The 13805-nt window shown below is 37.5% G+C and overlaps 1 protein-coding gene across 5 annotated transcripts in view; it reads right to left on the bottom strand.

Moving 5' to 3' along the window:
• ABCC1 (ATP binding cassette subfamily C member 1 (ABCC1 blood group)) overlaps window positions 1-13805 on the bottom strand; it is a 61330-nt gene that overhangs the window by 26078 nt on the left and 21447 nt on the right. For 4 of the 5 annotated variants that reach the window (XM_068699132.1, XM_068699129.1, XM_068699131.1 and 1 more), the window contains 10 exons: window positions 11908-11969; window positions 10944-11075; window positions 9414-9638; window positions 8515-8692; window positions 7649-7810; window positions 6851-6943; window positions 5306-5509; window positions 2619-2765; window positions 2161-2248; window positions 630-699 (listed from right to left, as the gene is read on the bottom strand). In XM_068699132.1, coding sequence (XP_068555233.1) covers window positions 630-699; window positions 2161-2248; window positions 2619-2765; window positions 5306-5509; window positions 6851-6943; window positions 7649-7810; window positions 8515-8692; window positions 9414-9638; window positions 10944-11075; window positions 11908-11969 — 1361 coding nt within the window. The remainder of the gene's footprint in view (window positions 1-629; window positions 700-2160; window positions 2249-2618; window positions 2766-5305; window positions 5510-6850; window positions 6944-7648; window positions 7811-8514; window positions 8693-9413; window positions 9639-10943; window positions 11076-11907; window positions 11970-13805) is intronic. The other variant, XM_068699130.1, reaches the window with a different exon arrangement.

The raw sequence follows: 13805 nt of genomic DNA, 5'->3' as shown, positions 1-13805 counted from the left end.
GTAAATACAAATGGATGTTCCCCAAATAGCACCCTTGCCTGAAAGGACATGCAATTTAAAACCCGAGATCAGCCAAAATGAAAGAAGTGGGTGGAACACTGGGAAGACAGGGCTGGTAGCTCTATCACCTCTGTTACTTTGGTAGTCACACTATGTACAATGTTCTTCACTGGTTTTCTCCAGCAAAGGAATCAAGGATTGCTACAGTTCAGAGAGGACAGGATTTTTAAAGGTAGGCTCTGAGGACATAGTGCAGATGTAAGGGACTAGGGATAATTAAGAGGGGACAAGCTAATTGCATCCTCTAGATGGAGCTCATCCCATCTGCAGCCTCTAGCAAGAGCTTGAAATCTCTAAAGCTTTCTCTCCTCCCACTATACCTCTTGCTACCACCCTTTGCATTTCAAACTCAACACTGCAAACTCCTCTAGTTCATGAAGTCCCTGCATAAAATACAGTATATTATATACATATAAAAACACACATATATAACGTTAAATATAAATGTTATTTGTTTTCCTGTTCCTTTAAGGAAAAAAACTCTTCTGCATATAGACTTTCTAATTTAAATACAGATAGCCTATGATTCAGCACAAATACAGAGTAAAACAAAGAGTACCAATTCTTACCTATTCAGTGAAGGAGGATCATTTCTGGACCAGCTAAATGTTGCATTCTTTACAATAATACTTCCTTCTGCTGATGAACAGAAAAAGTGTATTTACACAAGTGTCAAAGCAAGCCACTAAACTGTACGCTCTGAATCATGTCACAGAAGTAAATCTAAGTACACAGAAGCAGAGGTATAAAGCTACCTTTGTAGCAGAACAATAACCTGCTGCTTACCAGAAGCTTGTGTTCTATCAGTCAAAGCAGAAAAGTAAGCATGGTAAGAATGGTAAGTCTACCCTCAGCAGAGAGTCTGAAGTTACACATCTTTAGTAACCAGGAAGTACATGAATGCCAGCTGTAAGATCCTGACTAATTCAGCCATCTCCTTTACCTAGCAACTCCGCTGCAGTACTTCAAAGTCAGTTCACGAAAACAAAGCAGCCTCAACCTGACTTGTGCTTCAAGGGGAAGATCAGCTCAACTGATGCTTCTACGCAGAAAGCAGAATTACCACGATATAGGGGAAAAGAAGTCAAACTACCAAATAAAATAACTTTGACCAAAACCAGTGTTGAGGGAGTTAGAACAATTTAGGTTCGAATAGACTTTTAAAGATCATCTAGTTCCAGCCACCCTGCCAATGGACAGGGATACATTCTGCTAGATCAGGTTGTTCAAAGTCCCATCCAGCCTGGCCTTGAACACTTCCAGGGAGTGTTCATCCACTGCCTCTCTGGGCAATTTTTTTTTCCCCACTTAGAGCAAGTCCAGAAGGCAAGAAATACTTATGCTAGACATAAGTTTGAGTCAATACAAGTACAACCCATCATGGATAGAATTTATTTTAAAAATCCATTAAACCCTATCTAAAGATTTGTGAGTGAGGTATAGTACTGGTTATCACCTGAGAAAGGGGACGAGATATTCCCAGAAGGAAGATGAGAAAAAAATACATCAGATGACTGCTTACAGGAAAACCAAGCGTCTGAAGTCATAGTTCAGCTAACCACGAGAGGAAGGACTGGGGATTTCACTATCTTTGTAATAAGGAAGGAAAAAAAACGTTTAGAAGTGACTGACATCGTTAAATCAATGTTTGTCTTGCAAGACAAAAGGGTGTTGGCTTTTCAGTAGGCCTGCCTTCACACTCATCTTTGTCCAACAGCCCTACATAACCACAGCAGCAGTACTAGATGTAGTACAGCTCGGAGTAATGCTCTCTGCACAAAATAAAGTGGAGGCATTTGCCAGAACTGGAACTTACCTTTTCTCCTTCAAAGGTGCTGAAGTGGCATACAATTGCTTTATCTCAAGAATAGTGGGTTTGGGGACAGCGTTAATTCTCATCCCCTTAACTTTCAAATGGGTATATTTGAAACTGTCCAACAAGTCATTTATTCAATTTTACAGCCCCCCCCCCCCCATTTTGCTTTCTGGCTGAAATCAGTGAAATCCAGCAAGATGCAGTACATTTGTTACAGAAAAGCAGAAGAAATACTGCAGAACCACCCAAAATCTTCAAATTTTTCCAACAGTACTGAAACTCACCATCTGTGGTGGGACGCCTGATTATGCTGTCTGGATCTAACTCTTCATGTGACAGAAACACCCTAAGGCGCTTCAAGGACACACTGGCCTACATGGAAAAGAGATGCAAAACTCTCTTATATTCTGTTCATTATAGTTAAGAGTGGTGTTTTACACCATGTATATATTTAATCATTTTTACACATCCCTCCTTAAAACCACTGTATTGTTTCTTGGACAGGCAGTAAGCTTGCATTTCCCAGACCACAAGAAATATGACTGATATCAGGAACACTCGCTATTACTGTACCTCAGATTGAGAATTTTGCTTTTATAGCATTCACTACACAAGAAATGCAAAGCTCCTTTACTGTGGTTACTGATTTTCACCAGAGGACTTTCTCTAAGCACAGAAACGTAATCTTTCCATCCAATGACTATTTCTGCACAGAAAAACTTGTTAACAACTGAAATCTTACTTCTACTATGCTGCTGATAACCATAGGAAGCATGTTCAGTGGAAACCTGAGGATGTTGAATAAAGCTAGGGATACAAATGCCTTCTGAGCATCCAAGACGTTGTTCTTGTCTATTTTGACATACACAGCAAACGTGGACAAGGCAACCTGAAACACAAAGTGTAATGGTTACAGCAAGGGTTACTTTTTTTTAAAGCCACTAACTCAAGAAACATACAGTGACAACCAGAATCAGAGATCTGTAAATCAAGGAAAGAGCAATGCTCTGATAAATTTCTTGTTCCTGGTAACGCTTTTTGCAAAACAAACATTTGATTTTAATGTATTGTTGTAAAAGAAGTTGATGGTGCCTCTTGGAAAACTTCTGAGAAGGTGCCAAGCCTTCACTTTCTTCACACAGCAAAGGTGAAGTCACAAATGACCTAGTGCTTGTGGTCACCCTGCAGAAGGGAAGGAAAGGAACTATTGCTAGCCTTTGTTTCATTTAATTCAGAAAGAAGTCACTCCCCTTTGTACCAGACACTAGGACCGATCACACCTGTATACTGAAAAATAACCCATTGCTAGCTCATTTTATATTTTGTAGGGACTACCACAACCCTAGATTGCAAAGTACAGCCCTCTTTATCCTGGACAGATATTCTAAGAAACTTTAAATATTACTGCATTATAAAGGGTAAGCCTTACAGTACCCAGACAGTTCACAACAGAAAAGTTTAAGATCCCTGCTGAACAAAAAAATGACATTGAACCACTGCTATCATCAATCATAAGGTATAAAAATAATTTTATACAGTTATTTACATTCTTTAAAAGTATGTTGTTTAAGTTGCAATAAAACTAAAGTAAACTAAGTTAAGCCAAATAAAAACAGCACAACACCTCCCTATCTCACAGAATTTTCACTTGCAGGTCAATTCCCTTCACAGCCGTTTCTTCCATGGTAAGAACACTCATACTTCAGTAGATAATAACTCTTTCACACACATTGACAGAAGAAGAAAACAAGGCAAGAAAACATGGTTGTCTAACTACTGGTGACCCTCTCCCTCAAGACTTGAGGCCATTAGCTCAAATGCCTCCAGAGGAGTCTCCTCTAAGCACAGCATCCACTTAAGACATTTGTATTTATGTTTAAAATCTAACTGCTGTGAAGCCATGTATTGTTCTTCTCAGGGCGGCTGACTCAGCTGTGTCTGGTACAGTAGCTTGTTTGTACAATCCTTAGTTCGGACACACATATCCCAGGGAGAAAGCCCTCCCAGAGAGATCAAAAACAAGACAGGCTCCAAAGAATAACTTCAGAAGCAGCATGCCTGCACTCTTGTGTTACCAACAATTAGTCTGAAATACACCCTTATCAGTACAGACAGCAGCACCTGGAGGTACTGCACAGCGAATAGCTCCCTGACACCATTACTAAACAATGCATTCTGCCATTGAAACAGGAGAAGGAGTAGAAGAAAATATCACGCACATCAAAAGTGCTTTCAAATAGACACCTGCATAATTCTTTAATCAGAAGCTTAGAGGAATATTTACTGGAGAATAAAAATCTGGAAAACTGCATGTTAAACAGCAAAACAGCAGTCTTGTACTTTGGTCTGTACTGATTCTATCCCAGTGGCAAACCCTCTAAGGTTCAGGACCTTCACAACATACACAATGTGCACTGAAACAGGGCTACTCATTAGGGGAACTCATCTCAGACTCTGAATAACAGCATTAAGGAGTCCACATGCATGGTTTTATTTAGAAACTTCATTTAATAATGTATTTATATTAAAACCATCTCAGACTTCTTTTAGAAAAGCATTCGCTTAAGAATGCTGCTGATATTTTCTATCCAGGGCACTGCTTCTTCTGCCTTTCATCATGCCCAGAACATAATGTAAACACTACATAATATTTGCAGGGAAGGAATCTGAGACTGGAAAGTACGCTTAAACACCTTCAACTGGAGCAGCACATATTTTATCCTAATGTAGTCATGGCCTCTATTTGCTTCTGCGTACAAGAGCCCTGGCCCATTGTTCTAATAGGGTCTGAAGCAACTTTGATGTGATCTCACCCTTCTCTCTCTTTTATTAGTTTGAATGTAAGCTAGCCACAAACACAGTGGAGATGTTTCACATATCAAGAATATTTTTTTTTAAAATAGGAATTTAAAGCAATAGCAGGCTATGCAATGGCTTTACCTCTCCACATTGTTCCTAAATAGATGTGGGGAGAACCCAGGCCAGAGGCACATTTGGCATGCAATGTTCCATTAGATCTAGAACTCTTATCCAAGGATCTGCTGCTTTCAGAAACATACTGAAACAAGGGAACTTTTTCTTTGTTGTTGAGCACAGCTACCACCAGTATGGCACTGTGCACTTCAGTAATTTCTTCTTAATCTGACAGTGCTTTTAATCCTAGGTCCCTCGAGAATACCAGCGAAGATAGAAGGAGCAGGGAAAAAATAGTTTTTATTTTTAAATAATTCAGTCATTAACTCTTAAGATACATTCAACATGGATCTCACTAATATCCAAAGAAAACAGAAGAGCCTTTTCATAGAGTGCTGTGGAAGTTTTCCTACTTTTCCATTCATTACAAAACAAAACAAGAACAAGTTCTCAAGTACTGCTTTGGAAAGCATGATCCCAAACAGGAGAACAGACCTGCAGATTTGTTTCACTTACCAAAAAAGGAGCACAAACCCAAGTGAAGGTAGCCATCGCAGCAAGGTAAGCAGATTTTTTTAGGACTTTGAGCTCTTTCTGCCTGATCTCTAATACCTTCTCTCTGAAGGCTAATTCCCAAGCATAAAGTTTCAGAACTTTAATCCCGTTGAGAATTTCATTCATCAGCTTAATTCTGTTGTCTTTGCTCTTCATCTGCGCCTTCTAAAAACAACATTGCAATAAATAATTAGCAGAGCACAATACTTGGCAGATCCACAGAGTTCCCAGCTTTTATTTTGCAATGGCAAAATTTACCTCATAAGCATCAAAAGCTTACTAGATTCCCAAGCAGGAAATCTGAAATACTATCTGAACAAATACACAGAATTAACACAACATTTTAAACCAATTAAAAGAATGCTTCATACAACTAAAAACCTGAACCAAGATCAAAACAATTGTGGTACTGGTTTAAGTGTGATTAATTCTGTACCAGAGAACCTCAGGGCTCAGGTTCCTCTAAGTACAACACACAGTTAAAAATATGCCACTCTAACCAAGCTTCGGTGATTTGCAGCTCACATCTGACCTTACACAAAACCTGGTTTTGCTTCATTTTCAACACTATCAATCACTTCCTGATGGTGTACTAAGGCAAAAAGCTTTCTATTCAGCAGAAAGAATACAGACCATTAGGAAGAGGGAAACCTTTGAAGAAAGTATTTTAACAAGGGCTGAGCAAAGCTGAAACGATGTTCTGACTCAGCACCCAGCAGTTAGCAGACTGCACCAGGACAGCTATCTCAGACAGCTGTTACCAGGGGCAGCATGGCTGTGACAGACTACCTATTCCTGCTCCACCTCACATAGGAAACAAATTCTGTGGTACATTCTGATTAACATCTAGAGATAAAATGTTTCATTCAAATAAATTAGCAAATGTCAGGGGAAATGTATTGAACTTAGCTAGTAGAGAAGTTTTTACCAGAAAGCACAGAGCTGTTGGAGGTTGTTTTTGCAATAGAACACACAAGAGTTTGAGCCTAGATTTGCCCACATGCACCCTCTGCAACAAACTGACCCTCTCTAATTAAAATCTACTATGACCAAAGAAGAGCCAACCACTGACACTCCTTTCTCCTCATCCCACCTGGAAGAAATAAGAAATAGCAAGAAAAGATACACCAACACTGCAACCACCATCCCAGAAATGTAAATATTTCACTCATTTTAACGTTCATTAGGCAAACAGTAGCACAAGTTTCCTCTTGAGTTCTTAGGCAGCAAGTTAAAAACTAATTTCAATCTAAACATCTGGCATTTCTTGAAGCTGGCTAATCTTCTAACCTTGCTGTTAACTTCTGAAAAATTTTTTGACGATTACTTATAGATGTAGGGCTGAAAAATACATTAATTTGCATTTATTTTGCATACACATTGTTTCTGACTCTTCTATCCTTTCTCTTTATTAAGCTGTAAATAGGTAGGGGGCACTACTCAGAAACAAGTCACAGAACAGTGCACATTTCTTAAAAGCCCTGTCACATACATAGAGCTTCTTACCTGATAGGTTTTGGTCTTCATTGCCATCACAGCATTTATGGGAACCAGAAGGATCATAACAGCCACACCTGCCAGTACAGAAGGACCTAAATTCTGAAGAGAAAAATACACAACTGTAAACATTTATTCAAAACCATTTTTTAAGATCCAGGGTCAAACCACTGCATGTGGTGCAGAAAAGCATTCTGAAATATCTTTTCAGCATCTTCTTCCCTTTTCAAGAGCAGCTTAGGGGAAGAAGATGATGATCCAATATGGACTTAAACTTATGTTTACATGCTTTCATTTTTGAAACTTAGACATACATCAGTAGCTTGAATACAGAAGTATATTTCGCTCAAGGGAGATTTTAACATTTGTCTTTTGTTCTGACAAAGAGAACCATGCAGATAACGACCAACTTCTTGATCAATTTCATTACCCTTCTGACTGACAGTAAGAAATGGCAAGAGACAGCCTGGTGACTGGACTAGAAACATGCTTCTCATACGGTGACTCTGAGTGTAGAGCCAGGACCACTTTTCTTTAAATCACATGATAAATGAGATACTGTAGGTGTTGCAGTCCCTCCAAAATTAATAGCTCCCTTCTGCATCCTACCCACATACACTAGGTTATACAAATCCAAAGCCTTCCTTCTTGGTAACTGAAAAAAAGTAGCTCTGAAAGAATTCTGAACAGCATTTGATCCATGCTGCTGTAAACACTCCAGTGGTCTGAACAGCTCTCTGAAGTCATGACGATAAGAAACAGCACATTACCAAATTCAAAACAGCATACAACACATACAATACTCACCCGCCACAGTAAGTACAGTGCTAGTATCACCTGGAGGGGTGCAGACCAAATCATATTTATATAGGTAGCCAAGTCCATGAATCTCTGAGCATCCACAGACATTAGATTTACAATTTCACCCACAGTAGAAGTCTTCCTGGCAGAATTTGTGATAACGAGTGCCTAGGTGGATTTAAAAAAAAAAAAAAAAAAGAAAACAACATGAAAAAAGACTTACTCATTTCCTTTTTCTCCACGGAATTGAAATTGCTTTACCAAGCTTCATCTTTAAGCATCCTTTTCATGCTTCATGTTCTGTTTACCCTGCACATCTTAAAAAAAGTGTAAGGTGCGTTGATGGAAGAAGCACTCGGGTTAAATTAAAAATAGCAACAGGTATTTGCAAATAGGGTTGGTTGGTGTTTTTATTGCTTGTGGGGGTATAGGGTTGCTTTTCTCTTTTAAGTGTAAAAAGTAGAATCTTCGCTTCTTGTCACATATTTTTCTCACATACAGCAAATAATCCTAAACTTTCTAAAATGTTCCAGATTACTCCAGGAAAAGGCGGTACTGCCCATTAAGTCACTAAGTAAGCTGTAAATGTAGATACATCTTAATTTTTGCACAAATTTAAGTAGTTTCACCTGCTGTCTAAATGAGAAAAGGTTTCTTGTTTACCCGTGGGAAGGAAGAGTTGCCAGAAACCAGTAATTCTGAAAATGTTTTCATCTCAAAGCTTTTTATTTATAAATCAGATACTCTCTTATTTCTATTAAGAGTTAAGAGACTGCTGGGCTGATTCCTAACAACTTTAATTAGTCAGATCTAAGCAGCGTGTTCTCACAGCTGCTGAGTGGCATCATCATATATTTAGAAGAACCACTTACCTTTCGATAAATTACACCAACAATAGCTGTTTTGAGTCTCATTCCAGTTACAAAGCAAATATGAAAATACTGGTGAAGAATCAGTGTCTGAAGACAGGCACAGACAAACAGCAACCCGGTATAAAAGTAGCCCTGCCAGTCTGGGGCATGTTTGTCATTTACAAAGTTGATTAGCAATCTGTGGAGAGAGGAATTAGCAATCTTGCTATGTAATGAAATCAAAAGGAAATTTTGCGGTTACAAACTTTGATTATTCTAAACATTTCATGGGTCATGCAAGCACCCAAAATGCCAGACTTAAATAAAACAATTAAGCTACCTTAGAAACTGGACATCATTTTATAGTAGGACACTTCACCCCCTCCTGCTAACAATGTAGTACTTTAAAACAAAAATATCACATGCCTTATATGCACAGCATTCTCTTGGAGCTATACTGAAAATTCTTGCATTTCCTCCAACTCAAATGCAGCTACTTCTAGTTGTTTTACTACTTCTCACCTTAAAGTATACAATCTCTCTTACTGCCTTAGCTCAGTGCTGCTTCACATACTGTGACTTGTGGTTATATAAACCTTTAGATTTCTGAGTAGTCCCATGATCATCACAGGTTACAAGTATACACTAATTGTCCTGATATTGCTGAGTATGCTCTTGCGTGGCCTTCCTAGTATCGGAAAGGAAGCTATGATGTCAAAAATTTAGCGTATGATGTTATAATTTTAAAACCAACGGGCCAAAGTCATCTGCATGCATGAAAACTTGCATGATAGCTATACTCCATTGATCTAGCTAGAAGCAAAGCACATGGTGACTGGTATACTTAAAAGCATGACTTAAGCATACTTAAAAATCTGTCCACATATTTTTAATTTAATAATAACGTAAATAGATCTTACTTCAAAATTTCTGGGCCTGTAAACATCAAGAGATCATGTGCTGCTTTAAACAGGAAACTCATGAGAAAATATGGTCCAAAAGTTTTATATAACACCTTGAATAAAGATGCCTCGTAGTTCTTCTGAGATGGTTTTATAATCAAAGCTTCAGCCTCTTCTGTCACATCACCATTTGAGTCACTTTTTTGCTGCTTTTTGGATGAGTATAATATGTTTAATGGTTGCCTGAAATAAGAGTTAAAATATATTTAAGGTATACAAGGTAGCCTTTACTCAAGCATAAAACCAAATGGAAAAATGCGCAGTATACCATCAGACGTTTACTTCAACTATGCTGATAACAATTTCTGATATCAGTCAACTCAATGGCCTGTCTTACATCATTCTTTTAGAAACAGCAAGTGTCCCAGGAACACAGATAGCTGTTCACCGCAATTCTTTATAGTTTAACTGAGTTTTACTGTGAATCTCTCCTATAGCAGTCCAGGGGAATGAGGAATAGGGTTGTAATCTGTGTTAAACTCAAATAAAAAAGGATGTTATTATTCTAAAATTCAGTATGCTGAACCTTCATCAAAATTGAAGCCTCACTGTACTACAGGAGTTAAAAGTTTGCAGTCAGATTTATGCCCAGTCATCCCCAATGAGCTGAACACATCTATTTCATGCAGCTGGCTTCCATCAAGCTACATACTTCCGAACTTCTGAGGACAAGCTGTACGTAAAAATACACTGCAAGAAAGCAAGCACTCCTCCTTCAATGAAAAGATGCTTCTATTTAGGTGCAGTAAAAGATGATGAAAAAAGAACAGAAACTGCAGGCATGCAGTCTTTCTAATTTTAGCCATCTTGCTTAGGTGTTCAGGCTCCCTATATAGGGAAAGGAAAGAAATAAGCTTCTCACTTCTACATCCTGAACCACCCTCCAGAGAACTCCACTAACTATAGAGGGAGCCCAAGCTCCTAAATTGCATGGCTAAAGTTCGATTGTGTGAAAATATTCCCTCCTAAGGAGCAGGGTATGTATGGAGGAGAACTCCTACACAAGAAAAATTACAGTAATTGCCTTTGGATCATGAAAGACTAAGCAAAACTTGATGCAACTCATCAAAACAAAAACAAACAAACAAACAAAAAAAACACCACCATCACCATTTTGTTCCTATTCTATATGCAGTTAAGGACAAATCCAGAGCTAGCACTTGAATAACTTGAGCTTTTGAACTTCTGCATCTCAGAGGAGCCACTAGCCAAGTAAGACCACCACACCCCTTACAACATTGCCCTGTTCCAAGCTCCCAGAGGTGCCTCCATCAGAGCAATACAGAGAAACCATGCTGGTGGGATCAAAGCGCATTCAGCTGCATCTTCCCCAGTATTCTCCAGCATGTACTTCCACACAGTTATTTCCTCCTTTTCAGCATTTTAGAACACACACAAAATCCATAAATATTTCAACAAAATGGTTCTTGACTAATCAATTTTCATTTGTTAGTGAAAATTTTATCACTGATAGGATAGCTAACTTACCTCTTGGTCTTTGCCCACTCTTTTGCCCAGTTTCTAGCCAAACCTGGCACTATCTCTTCTGATGTGTCCTCTTTATTTAATGACCACAAATCCTTAGCTTCCAAAGGTCTCCGATAACCCTGAATCATCAACCTGTATTAGAAAGAATTAGCATAATGTATTTGAGAATACTAGAGATATACATGCTATAAGACAGTGAGTGACATCCAGCCCCAAAACAAAACCAGCTCTTCATGAAAATTCATGCAAGAATTAGTACCTGTAGCAACACAAGTTCAGACACTAAAATGGTGTTTAGCAATGGATATCCTCCTGTCGTTTACTGTGAGAATTAGAAACCAAAAGATCTAAGGATCCAAGATATGCCACTGAATTCAAATTTCAGGAGAATAAAAGAAAGGATAAAGTGATCTCATTTGAAAATCAGCCAGGTGACTAACATTCCCATGCCTACTAAGTTGCAAAATCTTTATTAGCCTTTAATTTTATAAAGCCATTCCTTTCATCTAGCTTTCTATTTAAACTCTGGCCAAGCACCAACCACAAATATACACTAATATATTTCCATGTTTCTATGTTTAAACACATAAGAACATGTGATGCAATCAAGTCATACAGCTAACAAAAAAAGAATGGATTGGACAAAGAGCTATCAATTCTGAATGCCCTAATTTCTAAACACAGCAGATAATTTCTACCTTTTTATATTTCCCAAATAAAAAAAATCTGATTGTTTTGACAAACAATAAAAACATTTATTAAGCAACATTCAAATCAAAGACCCTTGATTAGGAAGTAAAAAAAGACCAATTATTTTATTTTCATTATCAATTTAATCTGTTTACAAAACTACCAACCAAAACAAAGTTAGTATTGCATGATTATTGCTCATTTAACTCAGAATGCAGGATCCTGAAATGCCGTCTAACTTTAACTGTTGCTTTATGTATCATGTGAGTCTTACCCAGTGATCCACCAGAACGTGATTCTGGACAGGAAAGAAGCACTGAACTCTGGACATGGTTTCTAAAGGAGAGAAAAAAGAAATCAATCCATGTAATAGAATGGCTGACACAAGGACATAAGAAACAAACCAAACAGAAAAAATGCCTTTGAATTATTGTTGTCCTTCCCTAACTATTAAATTTTCATTTATGCTTTTGAGAATTTCTTTAGAAAACACAGGCAAAAGTCCAGCTTTACAGCTGCCAGCAGACCAGCCTACTGGGACAGAGAAAGCAGTGCTCCGCATCTACAAGGCAACAAACAGTTGATGGAATTTTATAAGACAGCACAGGCCAGACTATTCACGATCAATGCCTAACTATATCAATGTAAGGAATGCTATCATGAGAGCATAAGTATGTTATTTGGGTAGAGTTAGAGTCACTAATGAAGTTCAGGGGTACTGTTATGGTAGCTAAGTGCTATGATTCCATCAAAAATGACACACAAATAATAGTGAAAAAAAAATCAAGCTCAGTCAAAGCATCCCAAAAAGAGCCTGAAAAGCCCTGTATCTTATTCATCAACAAGCATGGGAAAATTAAGCATCCTACAATTGCACACAGCAAGCTCATGTTCTACATCCAGAGCAACATATCTTTTTTTAAGCTTTTCTTTTGGTTAATATCCTCTCCTAATCTGGTTGGATTAAAATAATACAAAAGGAGGCTGGAAGAATTTCAAAAGGCACCAAAGGTGATTTACTTGCAAAATTCCAGTGAAGATTTCTCTTCCCTCTTTCAGTGCTCTGAACAACATTTAAAGAATGCTAAAACGAGCCACTCCTTTAGCACACAAACCACTATGGTTTTTATCAACTATAATTGGAGCTACACAGGTATTTCCATCTACAAAACTCAAACATCATTACAGTACTGCAATGAAAACAGTCAGAGCCATGTTTTTCCCAAGATTTACATTTTTCAACTCATGTTTGTACAACGTGGCTTCTCCATTAAGCTATGGTTTGAAGTGTGTTGCAATCAAGCTACACAAAACAGACTTGTGCATTTCCTCTCCTCCCCACAGATTTTTTTTTCTTTTTAAACTTTGTATGGAAAAACGATAGTATGAGACAGCTAATTGTTGTTGAAAAGGAAAAAAGGGATAAGAATTCAACATTTCTATCATACTTAAATACTTGCAACAGAATGATTGCAAGCAAATCCAACAGCCTGAATTAACAAATAAATTTAAAAAATTAAAGTAACCCAAAGAAAGCTCAAAAATTAAAAGAAGAGGGAGGTACTTATAGCCTAGCCTTTAGCTACCTCAACATTCTTGCCAGATAAACTTCTACTTCAGCAAACATTTCCCATTTCATAAAAATTTCAAAATATTCTGAACTTTACAGAAAATACTGTATTGTATTTTTCCTTTGTAGTCTTTAAATATATTTTTGAATGGAAACTGGAATTTAAAGAGCCAACTAGATATTGTAACTACCAAGATAGGACTTCTAAAGGCAAATGTTTAAAATATTAAAATGTTTGTATTACATTGGATTGTAACCATTTCATTTTATTAAAAATAGCATTATGTTAAGTATTATGAAATACTGCTAATCCTACTGACATTCACGCCAGAAAAGAATAATGATGAGCTATAAGAAGTCTGGACCTACATAACATAAACAAAGCAAAAACAAGATGCAAAACATATTGTTTCACTTCTGTAGACATCACATCTACATCTCTGAAATTTCACCATAACCTTTTGGTTTAACTAAACTTGTAGTAAAATTTTACTGAAGACTAACAAACATTTCTCTTATGCGAAAGCTTGGCAAAGGGAAATAAAACATTTTAAGAATGAGTAACATGATTTGTTTTGTTTTTCCTCCTATCATAATATTTA

This window comes from Anas acuta, chromosome 15 (assembly GCF_963932015.1).
Source record: "Anas acuta chromosome 15, bAnaAcu1.1, whole genome shotgun sequence".
Classification (NCBI taxonomy): domain Eukaryota; kingdom Metazoa; phylum Chordata; class Aves; order Anseriformes; family Anatidae; genus Anas; species Anas acuta.
Note: the sequence above shows the minus strand (reverse complement) of the source record. Positions and strands in the feature narration are given on the sequence as shown.